The sequence below is a fragment of the Zophobas morio genome, unplaced genomic scaffold, assembly GCF_036711695.1.
Source record: "Zophobas morio isolate AGI-343-1 ecotype UQ-CSIRO unplaced genomic scaffold, CSIRO_AGI_Zmor_V1 ptg000002l, whole genome shotgun sequence".
NCBI classification, from domain to species: domain Eukaryota; kingdom Metazoa; phylum Arthropoda; class Insecta; order Coleoptera; family Tenebrionidae; genus Zophobas; species Zophobas morio.
Genome location: NW_026972107.1, coordinates 16,157,017 through 16,184,082, shown reverse-complemented (window position 1 = coordinate 16,184,082; position 27,066 = coordinate 16,157,017). Strand labels below are relative to the sequence as shown.

General features: G+C 32.8%; 1 protein-coding gene across 4 annotated transcripts in view; it reads left to right on the top strand.

Annotated features, from left to right (window-relative positions):
- LOC135128998 (kinesin-like protein CG14535) overlaps positions 1 to 27,066 on the top strand; it is a 445,574-nt gene that overhangs the window by 107,406 nt on the left and 311,102 nt on the right. For all 4 annotated transcript variants that reach the window (XM_064056089.1, XM_064056098.1, XM_064056082.1 and 1 more), the window contains exon 4: positions 9,580 to 10,079. In XM_064056089.1, coding sequence (XP_063912159.1) covers positions 9,580 to 10,079 — 500 coding nt within the window. The remainder of the gene's footprint in view (positions 1 to 9,579; positions 10,080 to 27,066) is intronic.

The window sequence follows — 27,066 nt, the reverse complement described above, 5'->3', positions numbered from 1 at the left end:
TCGAATGTAAACGAAGGAAGTATTGTAATAGGGTTCATTTCATTCTATTTGTCATCTGTATCGATTTTTATTAGACAGAAAAGCTCTGAAACTACTGGACTGATTGTTGTGAAATTTTACACGTATTTTAGAAATATAGTGTAGTTGGGAAAATTGTAATTAAAATAATAAACCTCCACACCAACAATTTGATGAAGTCACCTCAAAATTTTGCATGGTAAATCCTATTTAGATTTTATAAAGTACTTTACAAATTTTCGCAAAACAGTCAAAATTGTAGCCAATTTTTGTTTATATTTTTACAGATACAGAATTGTAGGACCCAAACATTAACGACTTACTTTAAAATAAATTCGATGAATATTTTGTTCGCGTCTCGGTAGAAAATTTATTAAACTTGTGAACGATTATTCCAACTGCCTCACGTTTATTACTTTCTTGCAAATATTTAATGAAAAGCATGATACGTATTTAAAATCATCCCAGTGTTTAAATGTTTTTTAATTTTTTTCCTCATGCTTTGTTACCTTGGATATACAAAAGCGGCCAACGCATTGTTTTCACATCACTCGTATTTTATTTTACTTTATTAAAAATGAATTTTCTTCACCCACAAATCCACTTGCCACCGCAGAAAAAAAATGCTTTGTTTACGTAACATTTGCGTTAAGGGTCTTTTGAACACGTGGTCTCAACCGGGAAGTAAAAAGTGGTCCCACCGCACTTACCACGTAAATAATCGCCGTTTCTCGAGCGTTTTTAATCATTGCAGTGTGCTGTTGATAAATTATTTATACTGAAAACGGTGAAAGTCTCGTAACTTACTGAGGCGCTTTGTGACTCAACACTTTGACACCGACATAACTGCTTGCACACTTCTTCTACTATTTTTAATATTACTTATCGAGATTGCGATAAAGGGACCGGAAGTGTAATAATTTGTGTTCGGCGTGATGACATCAGGGAGAATCCGAGATTGCGGCAGATAGGGTGGGCGGGGGTGGTACTTGACTCACTTACTGTGCATCCGGTGAATGAGGGTGCAACCGGAGGGTTCTTATGGCCTGTTTCAAAATCCTTTAATCATGTTAGTGCAGAATTTACTGCCTGGGTTGTGACGTTTTGATTGTATATGCATAAGGGATTTTTTTTCCTGCAGACGGGACCTAAGCTGCTCTTGTGTTGCTGCTTTAATCTAATCTGTAAACGTCCTGGAAAATAATTATCTCAGTCCATTGAGAAGTCTTGCTGTTGGAAACTTGGAAATTAATAAAACTTTGCGAGAAGCACTCACTAAAGATTATTTTGCGCATAATAGCAACATGTATCTCGAGTATATTACATCGAAAGTTAAATTAAAATCTGTGCAGGCCTTCGGTGATGGAATTCAGATTTAAAAGCTCTCGTCTGGACACCTGCGTAAACATTTAATTGGGTATTGATGTATTGAAGTAGCCTATAACAGTGATAATGAATCGATTGAAGTGTCTTGATTGATAGGTGTATATTTCAACATTGTGAGTTCTAAATCCGGATAATCCTCGACGTTGGGTAAACTTCAGTAGGGACCAGAGAACTGACACTAAGAGTGATTGATAGAATTCTTCTGATAGAACAATTCGGAAGAAGAATTGCAATAATGATGGAATTAGGAAGTTTGCACAAGGATCATCACCTGCATAGGAACGGAAATATGCGTTGCAGCATTAACGATGATTTGTTCTCGTACGATGCTTTTCCCACCATCACGACCATAAATCACTCCGACCGATTATTTTACTGTTACAACAATTAATTCGTATTGTGAAAGAGCGAGTCATGGGAGATCAATAATCAATCTAAAGTCTCGTTTTCAATTATCTATACAACTTCAAACAAAAACCTACATCTCGAACGCTCCGCCGCACGCATTGCTATGACACTGCACATTTTCCATAATAGTTTTCCAGGGATCAATTTCATAAGTATTTCCACCGATTTCCTCCAGCTCAGCGTTCTGACTGTAGATCTGAATATATGAAAGCGAATAAATAACGCTCGCACTTTCGCTCTCATCCAAACTTTTGTGTCCGAGACCGTCTTTTACCAATCGCCTAAATTTAAAGTTGTGAATCAGATAAGGGCAACGAGTCGTGAACAACATAAATGAGTGAGTCGGCCATTAAAGCGGGAGAATAAATCAACGTAATTGAATCACAACAAAAATTACAAGAACTTTGGCAAATTGGCCAAACAGTGTGTATAAAAACGAGCTCCGCGTCTCCCTTTTCCGGTTGACGTTTTGACAAATTTGTTTGTTCGTTTGATGCCTGCAGTTGCGGTTGTTGTTTGGTAATGTACGGAGAGCAAAAAGGACGTTGGATCTGTACCATTGGAGGCTGCATTTAACCGTCTTCGGTCATTACCTTTGATCAATGGGCATGACTTGGGGCGAAGGCGAGAAGCTTTTTGTTTACTTTCGTTTTGTGGTCTGGGTAATTCCTTCACAGAACACAATTATTAATCGGAGGCAAGGCTGACAAATATTTGCAAAAACGGTTTTAACTCGTCTACATCAAAGAAATATACACACAATGTCCATACATGACATAATTTTCTTTTTAAAATAATTGTGTAATTATTTGATAAAGACTGTGTGTACTGCAATAACGAACTTTCTCGAGATCCTTATATGGCAGAAGCTTGTTTCTGTTGTGTGATTATTACTGAAGCGATTCCATGAAACTTTTTTCGCCTTGTCTAAACATTGCGGTTTGCGGCGGTAAATAAAAGCTATTAGAAAATTGACATTGCAGAGAAAAGTGTTTATCCACGTTTAAAGATTTGATTCTAGAGGATCATTAACAGCACTTTGTGTAAATATTTAAATTACAAAGTGACACTTTTTCTGACAATGCATTAATCTCTTTTTCTAGAGTATCTAAAATAATCTAACAACTACATGGGTTTCTACGGGTTGGTTAAATTTTTCTTATTGGCAGACAGAAGGTTTACTACTAGGAATGCAGACATAAAACTAACGCTGTTACTGCAGCACCCGCAATTAGATTGTATCTGTTTCTTAGATGTGTGTACAAATAAATAATTTGATTGCTTGTAGAAAGTTTAGACCGTCTTACTCAATTAGTTACTTACTTTGTATTTCATAGCAATTACAAGCCTTAAATAACGTAGTAAACATTACAATAATTATCTAAGTGCATCTGACAATAAGAAGAGCTAAAACGTGTTTTGTAATGTCAACAGTGGTAGTTGCAAGTTGAAATATTAAGTAATTGGAATGGTTAAGCACGCGACTTGACGTCTTGTAAAATTGAGGTACAGGACCGGATTTAATACTTATGGAGGCCCGAACTCCAACTGTTATATACTTTAAAACACTGTACAAAAGGCATATTTGTTGATCCTAAATATTTTATAGTAGAGTAGTTAAGTCTGGCTGTAAACTACTTAAGACGAAAAAGGGATAAACAAAGGCAAAACGTACTGTAAAATCTTTAAAAATGGTGGCTGCGTGTAGCGTTTTTTTTCTCCTTTTGTTAGCCATATTTACATAATTATGGGAATTATTTAACAAAGTTGTTAAGTATCATATTTGTTACTTTGACAACGAGTAACATGAGGAACGACTACCTGTCGGTGTTCTCACAACTCTCCAGGTCTCATTATGCAAAGTTTCAATTTATTCTGATGTAAGCTTATATTTTTTACATAAAAACATGTTTTTAATGGATTCCTGTTTAATGTAAATGTTAATGTTGTGGTAAATTGGATAGAGGTTGTTAACATCAAGGGAATAATAAGCCAACATATTGTCAACACGACGTAATAACAACGTAATAGCTATTGATACGGAGAAATGAAACGAAGAATCGATGCATCGACAACCAGAGATCTCCGTTACAAAAAGAACGTAGGAGGATTGTTTTCCAGTAAAACGCACTATTAACTTTAATTGATCATTTTAACTAACGTGCAGCAAATCTGATTAAACTTTAATTAACAGTTATCTCCAAATAATGATCGTTTGCATTAATCACTGATTGAAACGGATTTTGAGTTAATTTTGTATTTTTTCTGTGTATTAGTTTTTCGAGTTAAAGCTCATGCACAGGCATTGCAGTTATTTGTAAGTTACTTATTACCGACATCAGAAACTAGTTGAACTAAAATTTTGCTTTGTGGTTCTAGAAAAAGCGTTTATATTCGTTTCGTTCCAAGCTCGAAGCTGCATTTCTATTCAAATCCTTTCGCTCATTAGAGAAGCAAGCGAAGTTTTGTGGAGGTTTCACCGTGACCACTATATTATTGTAACAATTAACAATGGTTGGCTTTCAAGGCTGGTGTTATTTTTGCTTTGAAAAACAAACAGATGGCATTTTTGCAAGTGAGATGTTGATTATCGTCGCCTCAGCTTTTTATGAAGCGCCTGAGGCGAGTAAAAACGGCCGTTGCGAATTTGTGGTTTTCCATTATTTGTCACGACAACCTCCTCTTATAACGCACAATCGAAGGATTAAGCCGTTAATAACATATAACTATTTTTGAAAAATATCTTATTGTTTTACTTGTTTTTCTTTAGAGCTAATCCAAAACGTTATTAGAAGAACTTGTCGCGTTGCATTTACTTATTTTTGATTATTTTAGTATGTTTTTAATGGAAATCAGCACCGCGTCCAAAAGTATCAGACGACAGTATATTGCTTAGAAGCAGTTCATTTTGTAGCATTAAAAGATTATCCTGATCTGTATTTTGTTCTTTTATGATTTAACATTTTTTAGAAACTTCTCCTTTTATTTATTAATTTTTGCGATTATTTCTTTTCTTTTCTGCCTCTGAATTTTTTCTGTAGTATCTTGCTTATAAGAATGTTTTTTAATACCTACTTTTTCCGTCCTTATGTTTGAGATAGAGTAATTTATAATTACGAGCAAAAGTTGCAAATTTAGAGAATGATTGCCGATTTTACCGTAGAACTTTCCAGTCCTTTCGCTCTGTTCGCTGACGACTTGAAACTGTATAACTCCTAATAATGTTTTAAAGGCGGATTTAATAACACTATATGCAAGGCCGCAAAAATGGCTTATGCCCTTCAATATCAAAAAAATGCTGTGCACCTCATCTAGGCAGCAAAAATCCCAAAATGCAATATAATCTTGGGGGCCACGTTTTGCAGTGTGTATCGTCGTAGATTGACTTGGGCGTCACTTTTACAGAAGATTTGCCCTGATCTTCTCACATCTTATCTCAAAGAAGCTAACTCCATTGGGTATTTTAGCTTTCCTCGGTGCTGCCATCCATATCATCGCAAAACAGCACAACACTTATAAATTTTTAAAATCAACAATATACAACAAAATTTTATAACTAACTTATTGGGAGCCAATTTCAAGTTGGAATTGCGACTCTCGATTCCTATATTCGCGATCGCAACTTCTGTCATCGCATCTTCCATTACAATGGGGACTTATGATATCGCATGTCCAACTTAAAATTGGCTCCCCAGAAACCACTGAACCAATTGCTCTGGAATCTAGAGTGTGTGTGGAGACTAGCGTCAGCTTGATAAGCGTTTAACCAAAATTTGTCTAATCATCCCAATAAAAATTTGACCTATCTTGACCTGACCTGATTTGACTTTATTTTCGGGAAGTGGGGAAAATACATTTGCGTACCCCCAGGAACTCATTCGTTCTGAGGAATTTAAGACGGGACTACCTACTAAAATTCATACTCCTATTTTTTTGCCCAATTGCTGTCATCAGAACCACCAATCGGTATTACTTTAGTGACAGCGACTGCCTTGGTTATCTCTTTACCAGTTATTGGTCATTTTCCTTTTGGTCTATACTTTTATTGAATAACCCTGCCATTATCTGGACTAATTTCAGTTTTTAGCTTTAAGTTTGCTTCTTGCCTCTTCTTCATCCATTTTACACATATTTAGGCCATCTTTTTTGTTGCAATACCAGCAGGTTTCTGTGTTTGGCTTTCCAATTTTCTTGAGGTAGGTCTTAAATCATCTATGCCTGAATTATAGAGAAATTCACGAATCCATGTTTCTGTCTAATCCACATCTTCACGTTTGCTATCACCTTTTTTGCCCATTGAGCCTTATCAGTCATGATTTCTCACTTTCTCTAAAATCTGACCTTCACTTCTGCCACTTCTTTTGCCACTCGGCTATTGTCTATTTCCTTGCGGCTTGTATAGTAGTCTCCTTTTCTTTCTTTATAAGAAACCCTTTTAAGTCATCAACAAAGAGTACTTCACCCCTTATGTTCCGAGTTAGCTTCGTCTATGATCTGTCTCCCCGGTACACCCCTCTCTAAAGCCGTACTGGTTGTCAGCCAGTTCTCTGGTCTCATCCTGCGGCTCCTCTTTCAAGAGTTTCAAAATCAACTGTTCAAAGCAGCTGGGTCAAAATTTTCTAGATCCTGGATTCAAGATCAAGACCAATCTGGTGGTTTTCCATTCAACCGGGGTCTTTCCCATCCTTAGAGTGTCTTTCATTATTTTCAACGTCTTTTCGAATCTCGTGTTAAGTGCTAGTTTAGCTATCTTGGGAGTTGAGCGATCTGGTCCGGCTCTATTTTGTATTTTATTTTCTGCATTGCCTTCCTCAACTTCTGCTCAGCTGACCTGACCTGACCTGACCAGACATGACCTGACCAGACATGACCTGACCAGACATGACCTGACCAGAGATGACCTGACCAGACATGACCTGACCAGAGATGACCTGACCAGACATGACCTGACCAGATATGACCTGACCAGACATGAGTTGACGTGACCTTACCTTACTTTTTTCTGTAGACGAAAAATGCACGTACACGTAGTACTGCTATCGCACTAGGGAGTACAGAACTCCTACCGACTAAAACGCTTCCTTGAATAGTGAGGTCATCTAGGAGCCACCGGCAGATATTACGTCCAGGCACCTAATGCCGTCATCTTCATATGCTTTCTTGCTTTCTCTCCTCTGCCTCTTTCTCGTTTATTATCCTGTCACTGAAGTTTTTAAGGGTATTTCATTTCTTAGTCGTACTTATACATTCTCTTTTGTTTTCGACCGCAATGATAGTACAGATCTTCTCTTGTAATTTACCTGTCCTGACCTGACCTGACTTGACTTGATTTGACCCGACCCGACCTGATATGACCTAACCTCTTTTTTCTGGCGGAGAGAAAACCTTCACTGGCACCTGGGAAGTTGTCCCAGATAGTGTTGGATTCCCATCCCAAGATGGTCGGAGGCGAACCTATGAACTAAAAACCCTTCTCCCTCTTCATTGTTCTCACCGGAACCGCTTGTGCATTACTTCAGGGGACCTGACCTGACCTGACCTGGCCTAACCTGACCTGACCTAACCGAACCTTTTTTTTTCTGTGAAAGGGGAAACCCTCATGGGTACCAGGGCCTTAGGTTCGACCGTCCCTGGTAGTGTCGGACTTTTATCGACTAAAACTCCTTTCTCGACCAGCTGTTCTCCTACCCCCTCGGAACCGCGTTAGCATTACTTCAAGGGGGTGGTTGGTTGACACTTGCTTCTTCCTTGTCCTTGACCATTACTTCTTCCCAATTTTGTTTTGCTAACTTTACCTATTTAGCCTCTCTTTCTATCCTCCTTAATTATTACCTGTCTTTCTCTTCCCTGGTTTTTTTTATTATTATTAGTTGTTTTGCTAACTTTACCTATTTAGCCTCTCTTTCTATCCTCCTTAATTATTGCCTGTCTTTCTCTTCCCTGTTTTTTTTTATTATTATTAGTTCTTATCTTCCTTACTGTTCCCATTTATTTTCATCTGCTTTCTTGTCACACTTTTCACTTTTTTGAACTTGTTTCTCTCGTGCTTGTCTTTATTATTGCCTTTTTTTTCTTTTCTTTTCTTTTCTTTTTATTCACTCACCTCTCACTTCCTCTCTCCTTTCTCTCTGTCTTTCATACTCACATTTCGCTTTCATTATTATAACTAACATCGTTTCTGTTGCCATTCATCCCTCTTCATTCTCTATCATCTCAATCATATTATCAGCATTCACTCTTATGCCCAATTCCACTTCACTTCTGACTTAACCTGACCTGACCTGATCTGACCTGATCTGAACTGATCTAACGTGCCGCGATAGCCAACTAATAAAAATTTGTTTAATCATTCTTAGAAAAAGTTTTTAGTAGTAAGTACATGATAGTTAAATTTATAAAATAATATGCGTCTATCGTGTATTTAATTATATAATTAATCTTTTTTTTTAATTTCTTATCAAATTAATCTACATATCAGAAAAATTCTTACATGCATTGGATTAACTTGCCGACCTAGCTTGAACCTGGTGTGACCTAACTTTACCTTTTCTCGGACGAGGAAAAATCCAAATAGTGTTGGTACTAGGGAGTGCCGGACTCCTACCGGCTAAAACCCCTCCTTGGAGAGTATAGTAATAACTGTTCGGAACCACCCGCACCTAATGCTATCATTTTCACATTTTTTCTTCCTTTCTCTCCTCTGCTTCTTTTTCTTTTATTATTGTTCCATGACGTTTTTCAGAGTATTCCATTTCTTTAGTCGTACTTATCCATTCTATTTTGTTTTTGACCGCAATGATAGTGCCGATCTTATCATGTGCATGACCTGACCTGACCTGATGTGACGTGCCTGACCTGACCTGATGTGACCTGAGCTGACCTAACCTGACCTAACTAGATCTGACCACACCTGACCCGACCTGACCCAACCTGACCGGACCTGATCTGCCGTCATAGTCAAATGTAAATTTGATATTATGATTCTTACAAAAAGTTTGAGTAGTAAGTAAATTGTAATTAAAGTATAAAATAGTATGTGTCTATACGTGTATTTAATTAATTCATCTTTTTTTTTCATTTCTCGTCAAATGAATTTAAATGAGAAAAAGCCGCATATGCACTGGATTACGCTTCTGAAGACAATTTTATTGAAGAATTCTACGAAAAAAATATGAATAAAACTTTTCTACTGAGGCACTACGTCTTAGGACTGCTTTTTGAATAAGGATTTATTGGAGGATAATATCTCAGTTTTGATTTTGACACATTAATCACGTCACATTTAATGAAAATTAAACGAGGCATTCCAAACTGTTAAAAATAGTAAATGTTATTAGTGGGTACATAATACAATTGTGCACCCCTGATCTTGAAACTTTAGACTCTGTCGATTTCTTTATACACACGATTTTTTTCTATTATTACCATGATTATTCATAGGGGTATCCAACGAACACAACCTGGAACAAAGGTTCCAAAACTACCACATGTGTTCAGTGTATTCTTTTGTATTCGAATCCTTCAAAATAACTGATACGACCCCAATTTTCTGCAAGACCAATCATTGATATCGTAAAACAGGAATTAACCTTCTGTCGTTTCAGTCGTAATTCCGGAAAAATGCAGTATCATGGTATCGTCAGTCAAATAAATCACCCAACAAAACAAACAAAAATTCTCCCTTTTGGGACTAGCTAATCAAATCAAATATGACAACCTGTTCCGATTTCGTGTAACATCCGTGACTAACCCAACTACTTCTTCCAGGTCGACATGGAGGTAATCAAGAGCACGGAATACGTGCCGCCCCCGGAGAGCAACATGAATGGGCACTACAGCCACCTCATGTCTCATCACAACCAAAGCGTCCGAAGCCAGCAGCGGCCGTCAGAGTGGGAGACGGTGAATGGGCGCGCGAAATCCCGATCAGCGGCGGCTCCAGTGCCTGCCCCAACACAGGCGGCAGTAGACGCAAGGCGTAGGAAGCAAACCACTAAACCGCAAATGGATAGCCACGACAGACTGATCAACAATCGGAGTCTCAGGCCGACATCAAAGGCCAAGAATCAAAGACCCGCCGCGCAGAGAATGGAAAAAGTGAAAGGGGTTGTGGGGTACCAGAGTGCAACCGCGTGTTACGTGGGGGGTGCGATGCAACATGACAGTGCTGTGTACGGTGTTTATTCGGAAACTAAGTACACTTTTGCTGTGAACGGCATGCCGGGGACCTCCGCTCAGGCTTCGGCGGCGGCGGCGTTTTTTGCAAGGTTTGTAAACTAATAATGTCAACAATGCTTGGGTTTTTGGCGGTCTATTTTTTAAATTTTTATTCGATAAGTTTTGAGTTATTACGGAAATTAAACGGAATATTTAGAGCTGCCTTTAAAGTTTTATAAGTATGTAATTTTGGCTCTGAAGCGGAAAATGAAGAATGAGAACGAGTCCGAAGGAAAAAAAAATCAATTATAATAGCACTGTTTTGCAAATTGATAGAAATGAAGTCGGAACTCTAATTTTTTTTTTAATTAACTGACTGTTATTTCAATACAAGTTTTGTGTTTTACACACATACTGTATTTATTGTGGAGAGTTTGTTCATTCATTTAGTTTTAAATCCTGGAACACTGACCAACATTTTTCAGTAAATTTAATTCTTCCAGTTTGGGAACTTTTATCCTTAATTATAGATAATGTCAATACAACTACAAGTTGAAAAAATGCCTACAATGAGTTATTTGTAAAGTGCAATAAATCCGTCAATTACTACAAATTTTGATTAAACTGACCGGTGTGTGGTCAAATTTTGGAACTTAATTACAGTACACCTGTATGAACGTTGACCATATGGTCGTTTTAGGAGATGTTATTGTTAGTATGCAGCGAACATTTTCGATTAGACCGAATTAACTTTACAGTCGATTACAAAACTTGAGGAACTACTAAATGGTACGAAATGATTTCTCTCGAGAGTACGTGGTTTTCCAAGGTAGTGATTTAGGAAGTAATCTTTTTGTGTTTTGTTGCAAATCTTACCGTATTTTTATTTGATAGAATATTTTAATGAATAGTTTTTCAAAAATACAAATGTTGCGTTGATATTAAGAAGGTCATTCTCCTAAGATTAATAATAGGAATATGTTGTTTTGCTTATACGTTATGTTAATTTTATGACTTAACCGCAACTAGTCATTTAATTCCATTCGAGCTTATAACGATGACTATAACAATACAATTTTATTTTTTTCTTACATTGTTTAATAAAACACTCTTTTAATTAATTAAAAACTCTGATGCTGATATTTTATTTAAAATAATGTGTTTAATCAAGCGTATTTGTTAAAAATTGTTTAACTTAGTTAACATACACTTCTGTATTTTGAATAAAAGATTTTATTTTATTTCTTTAACTGTTATTCAATAAATTTTCGCTTTATGACTGCAATTTAGGGGAAAATTTTGGAACTAATTTTAAAATTTGAAATGTAATTTAAACAGAGTACCTATCTATTACAATTTTGAATTAAGTCGCGAGTTTGGAACTAAATTACGTTAGACCTTTATGAACGTTGACCATATGGTCGTCTGAGGAGATCTTAGCATGCAGCGAACATTTTCGATTAGACCGAATTAACGTTACACAGTCGATTGCAAAACTGGAAGAGCTACTAAGTGGTACAAAATGATTTCTCTCAGTGGTACGTGGTTTTCAAAGGTAGAGCCTTAGGGAGTCTTGTTGTGATGCTTACAGTTTTCTATTTAACGGGTTGTTTAAACTGAATAGTTTTTGTTTGAAAACCTTCACCACAAATGTTCCGCTGATATTAATAAGGTCGTTCTCTGAAGATTAAAACGAGCATGTTGTTTTGGTTATGTTCATTTTATGACTTAACCGCAAGTCATTTAACTTCATCCAAGCTTATAACCCTACAATTTTATTTGTTTGTTATTGGCTGATAATAATGTTTGATAAAACACTGGCTGAAATCAAATTAAAAATTAAGATAAAAGTATTTTATTCAAAATAACTGTTTAGACTAGTGGAATTTGTTAAAAAAGTACTTTTTTAATTTTTGAGTATCGATTTCGGCTATCGTCTTCGTTCTGAATTTCATATTTTTTCATAACAACTACTAATCGTCAAAATTTTATCTACTGATTGCAATTTAATTTGCATCTCCCATGTATGGTGGACCTCAATTTTTGATTTGGCGTTTTTGAATTCCTTGTCAAAGTGACTGAAGATTTCAATGTTTGGGTACACGCGAAACACTATACAACGTACACACGAAAATCGAACTACTGGTAAAGTTTTATGTTACGTCATCTCAAGATACTAAATTTAATCAAACCATTTCATGTGTAGTTGCATAATCCTACCTTAATGCATTGTTTTTTCAACAGTTTTGAAAATATGTTTAAGTTCATTACATGATTTTCTATACAGATTGAAACGTTAGTTAAGTTTTTTTACAGTTTGCTTTTTTATAGGAAAGAAAATACACGACTGAGAATCTACGGAAAAAATGTACATAGAAATATTAAAATCAACTAAAATTTTTGCAATAAAGATTCAAATGGCATCTTCTCGAAAACAAAAATGAAAACATGATTAAAGACATCTGGCTTAAATTGCTTCCTCCCTGAACTAGTGGATTTTAGAAGATCTAGTAACTTGCTAATAACAGGGGTTCCAAATTATATAGAAGAAGATGTAAAAGTTAAACATTCTTCAAATGATAAAGACAATTTACTTTACTACTATTGTTAATTTATGTTTAATTTATTTTTTTGTGTTTGTTTATATTTATTTTTATTTATGTCGACGTATATCGTTGTCAAGTAATTAAAAGGAGCATTATTTCGTTTTTACATCTCGAGGGTATACTAAGGAAGTATTGTAATAGAGTCCATCCGGCGAATGACCACTTTAATGTTTTCTCGACGTTTTATAACACTTGGAGTATGAAAAAATAGGTCACCCGTTTCCGTTTGTCTGTCGTCGTTCGTTTGTCGCGCGTCTGTGGCCTATCTGTTATCTATATCCTAAACACTACCGATTTTTGCCAAATTTTGCATGTTTGTCAGGAATATCGTGTAGATGCTAAAACGCTAACCTAAATTTGTCTGATCATCCCCACCAACAACGTTATCTAAAAATTTTGCATGATAAATACTCCTAATATTTAATTTTTACAAAGTAACATACGTTACTACTATACTTGTTTTTTATGAAATTGTTTTGATTGTTTACTTTTTTTTATATAACATTTTATAACAGAATAACAGGAAAGCAAAACAATGGCCGATTAATTTGTTAAGAGTCGTGCTAATAATCCTAGGGCCGTGGGTTCGGTTCCCTCACGAACTATTTTTTTTTATGTTACAACGTAGCTATTTTTTGTAACTTATAAAATCAATGAAATTCCGAAAAATCTAATTTTATAATTTCTCGAAGAATTCTGGAAGTTTAGTCTAGATAATACTTATTAGGCCAATTTTGTTTCAAATTTCGAACATAATTTACTTGAATATTGTACATAAAAATTCCTTTACTATGGTGGTCCATTAGAGACACATTTTTTTACCTCCAGATCGTAAGCTAGGGGACTTGTCGGTTTCATGTTTTCTCGACTTCTTATGACCTCTAGAATACGAAAAAAGTGGTCCTCGTTTCCGTCTGTCTACCTGTCTGTCAAATTTTATATGTATATTAGAAATATCATGTAGGTATATGCTAAGACGTTAACCAAAATTTCACTAATCGTCTCCATCTACAATTTGATGGCGTCATTTCAAAGGATTCTATTTTAAAATTATTTAAATGTTATACAATAATATACTCGTATACTTGTGGTGTACGAATCCGCTTTGAAATTTTTTCATGAATGGTATTAACACGGATATAAGCTCACTGAAACTGATGTGATCTATGTTGATGACATCATAACCAGTTTTGTTATGGAAAAACTCACTTGAAACATTCCATAACATGCTCTTTTGTTTTAACACAATTGCGTGTGGCGCTGACGCATCGTATCTGACCGTGCTTGAGGTTTTTGGAAGTATAAACATAAACACTTGAAGTTAAGTATGTTATTATTACTGAGAAGATATTTTGTCCCGTTAGTTATTTGCTTCAAATATATTTTACATTGTCCGTAGTTTTGCGGATCGCGTCTCCTTGGAATTTGCTTGTTATTTGTGTCGCTTTTGAATTTTATTGATTTTTATGACTAGATGAAGACTGAATTTTACTGTGTCAAGTGGCGAATCTATGCTTAAAAAAATCAAAGTGGCCCCGCCTACTCACCCGATTTTCTTTTAGGTCACTCATTTTGTTGGACGAAAAGTGCATTTTATATTGAATAACAGTAGAATCTAGTAATCTAGACAAAAAGCTAAAACTAACCCCACCCACCTCCGCTTTTGAATTCCATTGGCTTATCTGATTAGATGGAAATTGATTTTTACTTTGTCGAGAATTTACTTCCAAAAATTCAAAGTGGCGCCGTCCACCCACCCGCTTATCTGCAACATCATGAATCCTATTTGTCAAATCTTATAATTTTTCAAAGAAGAGGGATTTCTCGGACTGAATTTCTCTCGGTCCCTGAAGTACAGTCCGACAAATTTCATTTCCTTGAAATATTATAAAATTTGTTTTTGCGTTTTTTGTTTTATGATGACCTATATATAAAATAACCAATGAAAAAAAAAATGTTATCTGTACATGCTTAACTTCCACTGTTTATGTTTTTACATCGAATGAATGTGATGATGAAGTACGTAGAAAACGCTTGATTTGAAATATTTTATTTCTACAAGACAGAGCCCCCTCTGTCAAAATCATTCAAAATTAACATTTTTAATTAAAATAGAGCAAAACGTTCTTAATAAGTATTATGATTATAATTTTTATTTTATTATAATTAAAAACAGGCGCCCTGAATGTCATGAATACAAAAACTGTGACCCGTGAGCCAATCAAATCAGCGACTTTCGCCTTAGTAATTCGATATTTTAGTCGCACAACTACAAAGTTTTCCACATGTTCTGGCATAAAATGTGATGATGCAATTTGTATTTTTTTTGCGAAAATCTGGATGGATTGGGTAAAAAATCAAGACGGATTCATAAACCACAAGTACAGAAGTATGTTATTTTATAAAATTTAACTGGAGTTTACCAAAAAATATTTTGATGGAATGTCATCAAATTGTTGGTGGAGATGACTAGGCAAATTTTGGTTAGCGTTTTTACCGTCTTCATCATATTCCTAATATACAATACATACAAAATTTGACAACAATCAGTCCAGTAACTTCGGAGGTTATCTGTGTAATTAAAGTCGACACAGACGATAGACAGACCCAAATAAATGGGAGACCTATTTTTTCGGACTCTAGGGGTTATGAAACATGAAGGGTCGAGAAAACATGAAACTGGCCAGTCGTCCGATGGACCATATTACCTTAGTTTACTTTCGGGAAGTAAAAATAGTAAAATATAAATTGTGCTTTTAAATTACGACTGAAATAAAATTCTTATCTTTTAGTAATAATGGTTAAAAAATATAATTTTGAACAGTTTTGATTAAAATTAAATAAAAGCAGAAGTCCGACGTAAAAATAGTCACTAAATGTTGTACAACGGACTTATAAAATTACAGATTTTGTCAAAGATTATCACGGTTTTGTTCTGCATATTAGATCTAATTTCACTATTAGTGTTTAAGGTTTATAAGACCCATTTAAAAATTAATGTAAAATAAACTCCTCTTTAATTTTTTTCGTAAGTGCTACATTCTTTTACAGTTTATACCAGCACATGTTTCTTGTAGAGAGATACAGGAGTTTCTTGTGAAGTTACACAACAAAATTTTCAAATATTTAGGTACGAATGAAGATATTTTCATTAACGGTTGAAACAGTTCTCGTATTTTTATTAAAATGGAATTTTTAAATCCTTTAGCTTAAAATTTTGTTCCAAAAAATAGTAAAAACACAGCGATTTTATTACAAAAACCACCGCAAAAAACAGATAATAATTAGGTAGAAGTTTTGATCACTTAATTGAGATGAATCACCTCGTACATGCTTAAGAACAAGATATAAAATTTATCCTAAAAAACTTTTCGAAGCACGATAAATGTGTTTGAAAACTATGGTTAATGGTTTAAGGTACATATATAAAATGAGTAACACTTGATTATATAAAATTAATATTAGCATTAGTCGTGTGAAATTATGCATACAGGTGAAAAGTCATAACGACGTTTTATGGATTTGAACAGTAAATTTATTTAGAGCATGAAGTAAACTGCAAGTTTCCTTAATTTTTTTTTAATTTTTAGCAACGTAAATATCTGCATAAGCTATAATATTATATACGTTGCTTGTGAGCTTAGGACGTATAAACCTATTCTGAGAGTCTACCACATCCCTATTCGTCTCCGCAATATTAACATGGGGTGCTTATGGTTGTTCGCTATGAAATGAATGATGCATGACTCGATAGACACGCGTAATGGTAATGTGTTCAAAATTTATAGAGACTGAGATAGTCACTGTTAGACGTTAACACTAATTCCGCTGCAATTACGCGTGTTCCGAGCACACATCTACTAACAATTTGCTTTATAATTATTATCATTTCCCATCCTGATAGTAGCAATCGCGTTACTCACTAATTTAATACGTAACACTATACTGTCTGTTTCGTTCACACGGATTAGCCTCTTCATTACTTGAAAATAGTGCATCGAGACTAAACATTTTTAATTGAAAATAACTGTAAACTGTAAATTCGAAGCGATCAAATGTTTGACGGGTTTTAATTTTCGCATAACACGCGCTGTCGGCAAACCATTTAGTAATTTTCGTTAACATTTTTAAAGGATTGAATAACCAATTTTGTATAAATCCAAATGGGAAATTTGCCCGATTTTTAAATGTGTCTTCCACTTGAGTGGGTATGATTAATTTATTGTAGATAACATTACGATCGTTGTTTGTTTTATTTAGATATGCTGAAGGAGTTGTCATTCAGCGGTTGTACGTCAGCACTTGAGACGAAATTAATTTATGTTAAAATGTGGTAGCAATTCCACAAGATAGACCCTATTATATGTTTTGTTAATTAAGTTTATCAAGTTTCTGATAGCGCTTCCTTAGAGCTCGATTACACGTAATTTACTCATTAGCGAATGAACTCCGTTTTTCTTTCCATGGGTTTTCGCAGCAGGTCTTTACTTTTTTAAATTTGTTAATAATACACCGGTTGCAATTTGATCTATCGCGTTCATTTAAAAGATAATGCAATTTTTGCATCAGAGAGTGTACATTTCAGACAGACAGACTCTAAATTTGTGGTTTAATTTACATTACTGGATAACTAAAATTTCAATTTATTAAGTGTTCTTGTTATTTATGACCAGCAGAAACTAAGAGTGAAATTGGCCAGAATTTGGCATGCAGTTCACAGAATATTCTTAAGTGTTTCAAGAATTCATTAATTAACTTCAGCTTATTTGGATCATTCTTAGTATCTTATCTAATTATGGTATTCCTAATTACTTAATCAGCTGAGTAGTTTTTCCAATAAACTGTACTCGCGTTACATGTTTTTTAAGAATTTACGGTTACGTTTTAATTAAGCGAACATTTCAACTAAGTGGAGTAAAAGGACTAATGAGCTGATATTTACCACATTCTCTGTTCAACCTGAACTTTATCCAACCACATAACATTTTGACCAACGTTATCGATAAAAAAAAAACTAACTAACCACCGGAAATTCTTCACATAACCTCACGGGACCAGACTATGGGTAGATACTCAATTGATTATGTCCGGAAATCAGTCGTTAATATGTGCTTGTGCGTCATCTGCGGAAAATTGCAACTATTGTTTTATGTTCATGACATGCGATTGTGCACGGTGGTTTTAAATCACTCATCAAAGACATAATTTATGTTAAGTAAACGCCAAAAGGCAAAAACAGTCATGTAGGAAAAATTAAAATCTTTAAACTTTTATATTATATTAATTAGATTGTCTCTGTTTCAACAGAACCAGCATCTGCGTTAAAAACTCTATCTTCATAATTTATATTTTTGACCACACATTATTCAGATAAATCTTTCACCAAACCGTGTGTCTCCAACAAGCTTCTACTACAAATCGACAGAAGCATCGATTGAATACCTGTTTAATTCTGGTAACAATGTGTGGACTGCAATGCACGTCCACGTAATTTTATGTACCGTAGCGTCGTTTTGCAATGATGGTATATTCCTAGGAATGATGGCGTAAGTTTCCGCTAAAACGAACTCTGAACTTGTACGTAACAAACAATAAAGTTCATACGGCAGTAACGTTGTAAAATATATCCTAGTTTTGCGCCAAATGGGCCGATTTCCAATTTGCTACCATCTTGCTCGTGATTCAATAATTGAATTTCTAGAAGCGCACGGTTAGTACATATAAAATGCATTCAACGTTGGTGGAAATGGCTTTTTCACTGAAATATGATTGCATCGCGACGCGTTAATTTAATCATTCACGTTGCGAGTTAAAGGTAATTCACGTAAATGTGATGCATTATAAACTTACATTGTTTTAAATTGAAAGAGTAGCTGTTACTCACAGAAGAGGCAGGTTCGTGTTCATTGACTCAAGAATAAATGTCGGATATAATAATGCGACGAATTGGATTTCTGCTGTAATGTTCTGTGTCAAGTCGGGAATAAATATTGAAATTTATATAAGTACTATACGGAAATTTTGATCTTTGTTTGATTTCGTTTACTTTTCGTGCACTGGTGTCAAGTTAATTATAATTGAGAGGTTTAGAGGAAAAAAGCGTTATATGCAACATACGGCATGTAAAAAAAAATTGACATATGTTGGCGTTTCCTGCGAGAGAAAAAAATAACCTAAAGAATTATTACGCTGCTACTAAACGTTGATCGGTCTTCGTTTTACCCTATTCAAGAGGAAATGGGAAGAGTGGGGGATAGGACCAGCATCTGCATTGAACACTCTATTGTATGTATAAGATATTTACAAGTTCTAAAAAATGTGTAAAATTTACAACTCCACATTGAGGTTTTCCTTAAACGAAAAACAATGTTTTCTGCAAATTACTTTATCCCATTTGTTTCTGGAGGTTTATGTTTCTTGAATTTTACGTAAACCATCTTGTTTACAGAGAATGTTTCGAATTGCAAATGTTTTTTTTTTAATTTTTACTTCCTGAGCGTAAACTAAGGAAATATTGTAATCAAGTTCATTGGACGACTCGCTACTTTTGCGTTTTCTCGATGGGTCGTGACCCCTTGAATAGGAAAAAATAGGTCTCCTGTTTCCGTCTCTGTATCTCTCTCCCTATCTATCCGAATTTTTATTAGACAGACAATTTCCGAAACTACGGAACCGATTGTTGTATATTAGAAATATCCTGTAGATGGTGAAACACTAACCAAAATTTGTCCCCAACGACAATAGGATGACGTTATCTCCAAAATTTACATTAGTACATATTATTTCAATTTTATAAAATAAGATAGTCTTTCACATGTAGTTTATTAGTCCGTGTTCAGACATCCAAATTTTTGGAAAAAAAAAATAAAAATTGTGTAACAATATTTTGCAACGTTTTAAGGTTATCGTAATCATTGTAAATCATTAATTAAAATTTATTCTTCCCTGAAATATGCAAATTGTTATGACTAGAGAGCGGATTTTATGAAATTTGCATATCCGTTATTTTTTGCATATAAGTCTTGATATTTTATATGTGAACGAATCATGCTAATTAAAAATGAATACAGCTATAAAAAAATTGCATATTTGCATATATTTGCATTCTGCTGCATATTTCACGCAACGGCTGCATATTTTGCATTTTTATCAATTTTTGTGCTAATTTGTAAAAAAAAAGATTGTCATTCTATCTGCATTTATCTAGAAAGATGAGATTTCATGAATCATATTGCAAATATTGTCCTGAACTTCAAATAACTAGGAAAGGTTTGGGTTTTATAGTAGTTTGGAGGAACCACTGGGTGTTAAGCCATCCTTGCAGGTAAATTCGGGTTCTAATTACTTTTGGAAATACCGTTCATTCGCAATACTTTTGTTCGTTACTTAAGTGTATTAATGGTATGTTTTATGGTGGTCGAAGGGACGTTATCCTATTATTTTTCATCGTGAATTTGCATTCAAAACATTTAAAACGATACAGGTGTGTCAATATGTAGATAACTCAAATTAATTTATGGATTAAACCTGAACTTATTCTTCAAGAAGGAATTGTGTTTTGTCGCTCTTGCTCTAAACCAATAAGTATTTTTACATCTGTGGACGCAGTACGCAGTTTTTCTATTTACAAATACATACTTTAGAATCACCGGAAAAACTTTTTGTTATAATATTTCGAAAAATATTTAAAAATAAATTGTTACCAAAATAGTAATTAAATAGTCGATTACTACTATTTTTTAATTCGTTCTGTTTACCTATATTTATTTTTTTAGTATAAGAATATTATATTAAAAAATGTGATTTATGTATTTTTTGTAATAAAAGGTAAGCACGGGAAACCTGTTTTTGCAATTTGTAAATAAATTTAGTGCGGTTATTATGCTTTTTTGTTTAATTCTCGGAGCATATGCAATTGCATATCTCTGCATATATTAAGAAAGTTACTGCATATTTGCATAAATTTGATGCATATCATATGATCATATTTCCCAAAATTTTGCTGCATATTTTCCGCTCTCTAGTTATGACTATAATTGTGGTTTATCAATGCTCTCGTAGATTTTAGAATTAATTATACACGGTGAGTCAAAAAAATTAATAAATGAGGCACTTTATTCTAGTGATTAAAATCAAGAACAACTCATTCCCTTTTCCTGAAAATTTGGAAATACACTACTGTTGTTCTTAGTATTACACTATATCTATCCAAATTGATGTACGTGTCCTTGCAGAAATGTTGAAGGGAATTTTGTAATGGAAAAACTCACTTGAAACAAACCACAGCATGCTTCTTTATATTTACTTTAACATTAGATTCATATCTTTATTTTAACTAATAAGGGTTATCATAAAAAAAATTAAATTATCCAATCTTATAGTTTTTCGATTAATCTGGAATCTGAGACTGATTTTTTGATATCACAATTTTCGGTTTTTCCTTTTTCTTCTATTCTGCAATTTTTTAACATCGTTTTTTGAACTTTAATTTTTTCAATCTGTCAACTTCTCGACTTCCAAACTTTTCATTTTTCCAATTTTTCTTTGTCAGTTTTTCAATTTCTTGATTTTTATTTCTCATTTTCCCGATTTTTTAATTTTCATTTTCTCAACTTTGTTTTTTTCAATGTTTCTTTCGTTTTTATAATTTTTCATTAATTCACTTTCCCAAATTTTCAGTATTTGATTTTTCATTTCCTCGATTTTCCAATTTATATGTTTCATTCAATTTTGCAATTTTTAAATCTCGCAATTATCCGATTTTTCGATTTCTTTAGTTTTCATTATTTCGTTTCGTCAATGTTTCAAGCACTTGCTTTCCGATTTTTGGATTTTTCAGAGTTTTCATTTGATACTTATTCCATTTTTCATTTTTGATTTTGAAATTTGATAATTCTGCAAAGACCAAAGGTCGCAAAAAAAACTGAAAAATGTAAAAACTGAAAAAAAACGAGAAACTGCAAAATCCAAAAAGTGGAAAATCGAAAAATTGCAATTTGAATAACTGAAGAAACGAAAAATTGAAACATCGAGGAAAACTAAAAATTCAGAAGTCGAAAAAATTAATGAATCGAAAGATGATAGAATCGTCAAAATTGAAAAGTCGCAAAGTTGTAACATTAAAGGATCGAAAAACTAAAATATTAAATATCGAGAAATTAAAAAATTAAACACGAAAAACTCAAAAATTAAATATCGAGAAATTCAAAAATTAAAAATTGAACAATTGAATAAATGAAAAAATTTTGAACCTCAATAATTGGAAAATGGAAAAGTAAAGTACTAAAATTACAAAATTGAAAAAGTGTTTTTTTTTTTAATTATAATTACTCTATTACTTATTTAAAACGAAAACTAAAAAAATTACAAATCAAAAGTTGAGGAAACGAATTATTGAAAAATCGAGAAACTGAAAAATCTAAATTTGAAAAAAAACGAAAAGTTGAAACTTCTAAAAGTCGGAACACCGAAAAATTGAAACCAAAAAAATTTCAAATAGAAAAATTGAAAAATTCCCAAAAAGTGAAAAATTTCACATTGTAAAAAGGAATTATAAACTAAAACCATTGAAAAACCCAAAAATTGAAAAAATAAGGAAGAAACGAAAAACTGGAATATTAAAAAACTAAAAATCGAGAAACTTAAAAAAGAAAAAATAAACAAAATAAAAAAACCAAAATCGAAAAATTGCAATTTGAATCACTGAAGAAACGAAAAACTGTAACATCAAAAAACTAAAAATCGAGAAACTTAAAAATCGAAAAAATTAGTGAATCGATAATTGATAAAATCCTCAAAATTGCAAAGTCGAAAAGCTGTGACACTGAAAGATCGAAAAATTGAAACATTAAATGTGAAAAATTTCACATTCTAAAAAAAGGGATTTTAAAATCAAAGCATTGAAAATATAACAATTGAAAAAATAAACAAAATAAAAAAACCGAAATCCAAAAATTGCAATTTGAAGCACTGAAGAAACGGAAAACTGGAACATCAAAAAACTAAAAATCGAGAAACTTAAAAATCGAACAAATTAGTGAATCGATAATAATTGATAAAATCGTCAAAATTGCAAGTCGAAAAGCTTTTACATTGAAAGATCGAAAAATTGAAATATTAAATATGGAGAAATTAAAAAATTAAAAACGAAAAACTGAAAAACTAATTATCGAGAAATTCAAAAATTACAAATCCAACAATCGAATATGTAAATGAAAAAGCTTTGAACTCCAATAATTGAAAAATGAAAAAGTTCTAAAATCACAAAATTGAAAAAGTTTTTTTTTTAAATATAATTATTATTACTAATTTAAAATAAAAACTAAAAAAATTGCAAATCAAACATTGAGGAAACGATATATTGAAAAATTGAAAAGTTAAAACTTCTAAAAGTGGAAAACCGAAAAATTGAAACCAAAAAATTGCAAATAGAAACACTGAAAAATCCCCAAAAAGTGAAAAATTTCACATTGTAAAAAAGAAGAATTATAAAATCAAACCATTGAAAAACCGTAATTAAAAAAATAAAGAAAATAAGGAAAACAAAAAACCGAAATCGAAAAATTGCGATTTGAATAACTGAAGAAACAAAAAACTGGAACATCAAAATCGAAAAAATTAATTAATCGAAAAATTATAGAATCGTGTAAATTGCAAAGTCCGAAAGCCTTAACATTGCAAGATCGAAAAATTGAAATATTAAATATCGAAAAATTCAAAAATTAAAAACCAAAACGTCAAAAATTAAATAAGTATATAGAAATTCAAAAATTAAAAATCGAAAAATTCAACAATCGACTAGATGAAAAAGTTTTGAACTCCAATAATTGAAAAATGGAAAAGTTCCAAAGTCGCAAAATGGAAAAAGTGAAAAATTTTTTAAATTATATTATTACGTATTTAAAACGAAAATCAAAAAATTGCAAATTGAAAAATCCTCCAAAAGTGAAAAATTTCGCATTTTTAAAAAGAAAAACCGAAAACTTGAAAATACAGAAAATAAAAAAAAATCTAAAAATGAAAACTCGTAGTTATATCTCGAAAAATTGTAGAAACGGATAATTGAAAAAACAGAACATTATAAAATTGGAACATTGAAAAATCGAAACATTGTAAAAATAAAGAAAATAAAAACCAAAACGAAAAATTGGATATCGAAAATTTGAATAAATGCAAAATTAAAGAGTCGAAAAATTGAAAAATTAAAAATTGAAATTTCGAGAAATTTTAAATTGAAAACTCGCAAAATCTAAAAATTGAAAAACTGAAAAACTAAAAGATTTAAACTTGAAAACTCGAAAAATTGTAAACCGAGAAATTGAAGAAAAAAAATTAAAGAACTGAAAAATTCAACTCAAAAAAGCTACAGGAGTGTTATTTACTCCACTTAGTTTTAACTTTATAAAGATCATCAGATGACAAAAGTCGTAACAATTTTTTATAATTCTGCAAAGAAGCGGGATTTGTTGGGCTGTACTTCAGAGGCGAGGGAAGTTCCGTCGAAATAACCTTCGACCAATTTTTTATTTTATTATATCAGGCTCTCATTTCACGTTTTTGTTTTTGCGTTGTCATAAGAACATTCATTTCGCTTTTACAAACAATGAAAAGAAATCAATGTTCTCTATGGCAGCTATAACCCAAAACACCGAAATATATCGAGAGTATTGAAAAATATTTACTTATTTGAAACATATCGGGACTATTTCAGTAACGTAAACACATCTAGAAAATTGTCGATATTTTCCCCTTAATATGTGTAAATAAATTAAAAAAAAAATGTGTCATTGTGATAATATCTATCTATATTTTACTTTTCGAATGATAGATTAGTGAAGGATGGATTTTTTCGACGAATAATTAATGTGTTGTTGTCTTGTCATAACTCGTGAAATATACATACGCAAGATTTTCGTTTTTGTTCATCTGCCTATCTAAAAAAAGAATTCTCAAAACTAGTCCTACTTTCGAAATTTTGAATATAATTGAAGATTTACCTTTCCAAGAAAATTGTTGTTGTCTCTGTCAAATTCCATTATATTTTATATCATTAGGTTATAAACAAAAATATTTGAATGAAAAGTTGTACTTTGGTTACTTTTTAGGTTGCTTTAGTAACAAATTTTGAAAAAGACGAATAAAAAATACTGCAATTTTAATGCCACTCAATGTCTATGTTTATGAAGTTTTGAAACTATGTTTCCTAGTGATTGATGATATAATTTTCAAATGAACCATGAACACATAATTTTTATTTAAGTACTGACATTCAAATTAATTAACGTTTATTTTAATAGATAAAAACCCTAAACATTTCAAAATATAGTCGACCTTTCGCCTTCTCCCAAAAGGAACAAATTGAAAACGATAAACCGTCTATTTGTTATTGAGCGGGGTCAAATAAAGACTTCGATTGTTGCACCAAGCAACAATACGCATTTCCTATAATATATTAACTTTACGACAGTTTTATACGTTTCTTTATCTCGTCGTTTTCTTCTTTCGAAACCACCGGTCTATAACACCGTTGACGTTAACGTCCTTCCATAACACCCGAACGGGGCAATAACGAATCCTTTCGCAATTTTCCCTGTCATAAAACTTGGCCACGGCATTATTTTTGCGGGATTTGTGTCCACTAACGAAATAAATCATTGACCTGTAGACGTATTTAATTTCGCTGATTGTACTTTCACCCTTAGCCCGATCCATCTCACTAAATTTAGCTGCCAAAATTTCTATTCGTATGTAAATGCCGCAGAAATCCATTAATTTTTATGATGGTGTAGGGGTGTTAATTAAATACTTAAATGACCACGGTTTTAAACGCAGGTAACAATATTGAACGTTCGTTTTAGAGTGGAGTAAATAATGCCTGGGGTGAATTTCTCTCAATTTTTGTGAGTTGTTTGTGTGGGTCGTCCCGCAACAGGTGTGTGGGTGTTAGCATATCGATTACAAACGTTTACTTCTTCTTGACCACCTTTGAGCTGAACTACTGTTTAATAACAATGTTCGAAAGCTTGTTAACGCTTTGGTTCTTAATTGCTTGGTGAGCATCATCAATCACTTGATCAGGGTTTTAATTACCGGTTGGGTTATGTTTTTCTCAGTATTGAAAGTTTTAAGTGTTAACGTAACAAACTTAAAGCCGTTAAGGTAATCAAGTATCCGTGATTTAATTATGTAGTTTTGATTAAATTATGTGAACTTATAGCACCTAAGAATGAACTTTTCTCTTTTTTCGGTTCTTTTGGTTGTTCTATTTTTCTTTCCTAGAGCCCTAATCAATCAAGTCTTGCAATAAAGTCATTTAATGTTTACGTTATGTTGTACAGTTCGTAAAATACGAAAATACGGGTTTTCAGTTATCGTGTTTTATATTATACTGAAATTTTGGGCTTGTTTAGGAATATTGTAAAGGTGGTAAAACTTTGAGTCAAAATTTTTGTTTGCCTGTCGTCAACATTTTTCTCAAAATAACTTCATTATCAAATAAATATGTTTTCAATTTTTGCAATTATTTAATTCACAGTATAATTCGACAAAATATTGCATAAACTATTATAATTTAACGATATTTTTAACCAGCCTTGTCTAAGTGTTACATTGTACTTTTGTATGTATCATCTTTTAGGGTGACGAAAAAGTCCATGGAATTATGTAGAATTTTTAAAGTATGACAATTTTGACATGGATAAGAAGAAACTGATTTCATTTTATTAAACAGAACTTCCCTGACCCCTAAAGTACAATCGAACAAATGTTGAAAAACCAATATAGATAGACATGATAGACAGACGACAGACAGACGATAGATGTGTTGAAAACTTAAATTCATTTAAATGTAAAGTGACTTTAATTAATTGGTGCAAAATTGTGTTTTAATAACAAAATTTAATTGAATTCGCCTTAAAGCCGATTAGAAACTCAACTTGAAATTTACGTCAGCATATGCTAAAATACTAATTTTATAAAACTAGACTCTTTAAGCGTGAAAGTTTCTTTCCGTGAAGGGCAAGTTTTTGTTTCCCAGACACAATAAACACGAGAAGTGATTTGTGAATTTAACCTACGTAACTTTGGTTTGTTTAACGAGAGCCTGTACAACTATTTCACTGTAAAACTTTGTTGAGTACCTTATAAACTAACTTCAGACTTTATGACCTGTTGCTCGTCTGAGTTAATGTTAATCCATTAAATTTTTAATCTACTTTTTTACCGTGTTTTCACAGATTTTGTCAAAATAATTCATATCTGGAACGATGCCACAAAAAGACTTCTGTCGCAAAGCGTGTTTAAATGAACAATTGGACGTAGAATATAAAGGAACTAAAGGGGTAAAATTACAAAAAAAATATTTAAAACAGAGTGAAATAACACTGAACAGTAAAAAACAAAAATCGTCAAAAACAAAATATATATACATACTACAGATTACCAACTGATGAATTAACAAATATATTATCACGTTTTTTTTTGAGAAAATTCC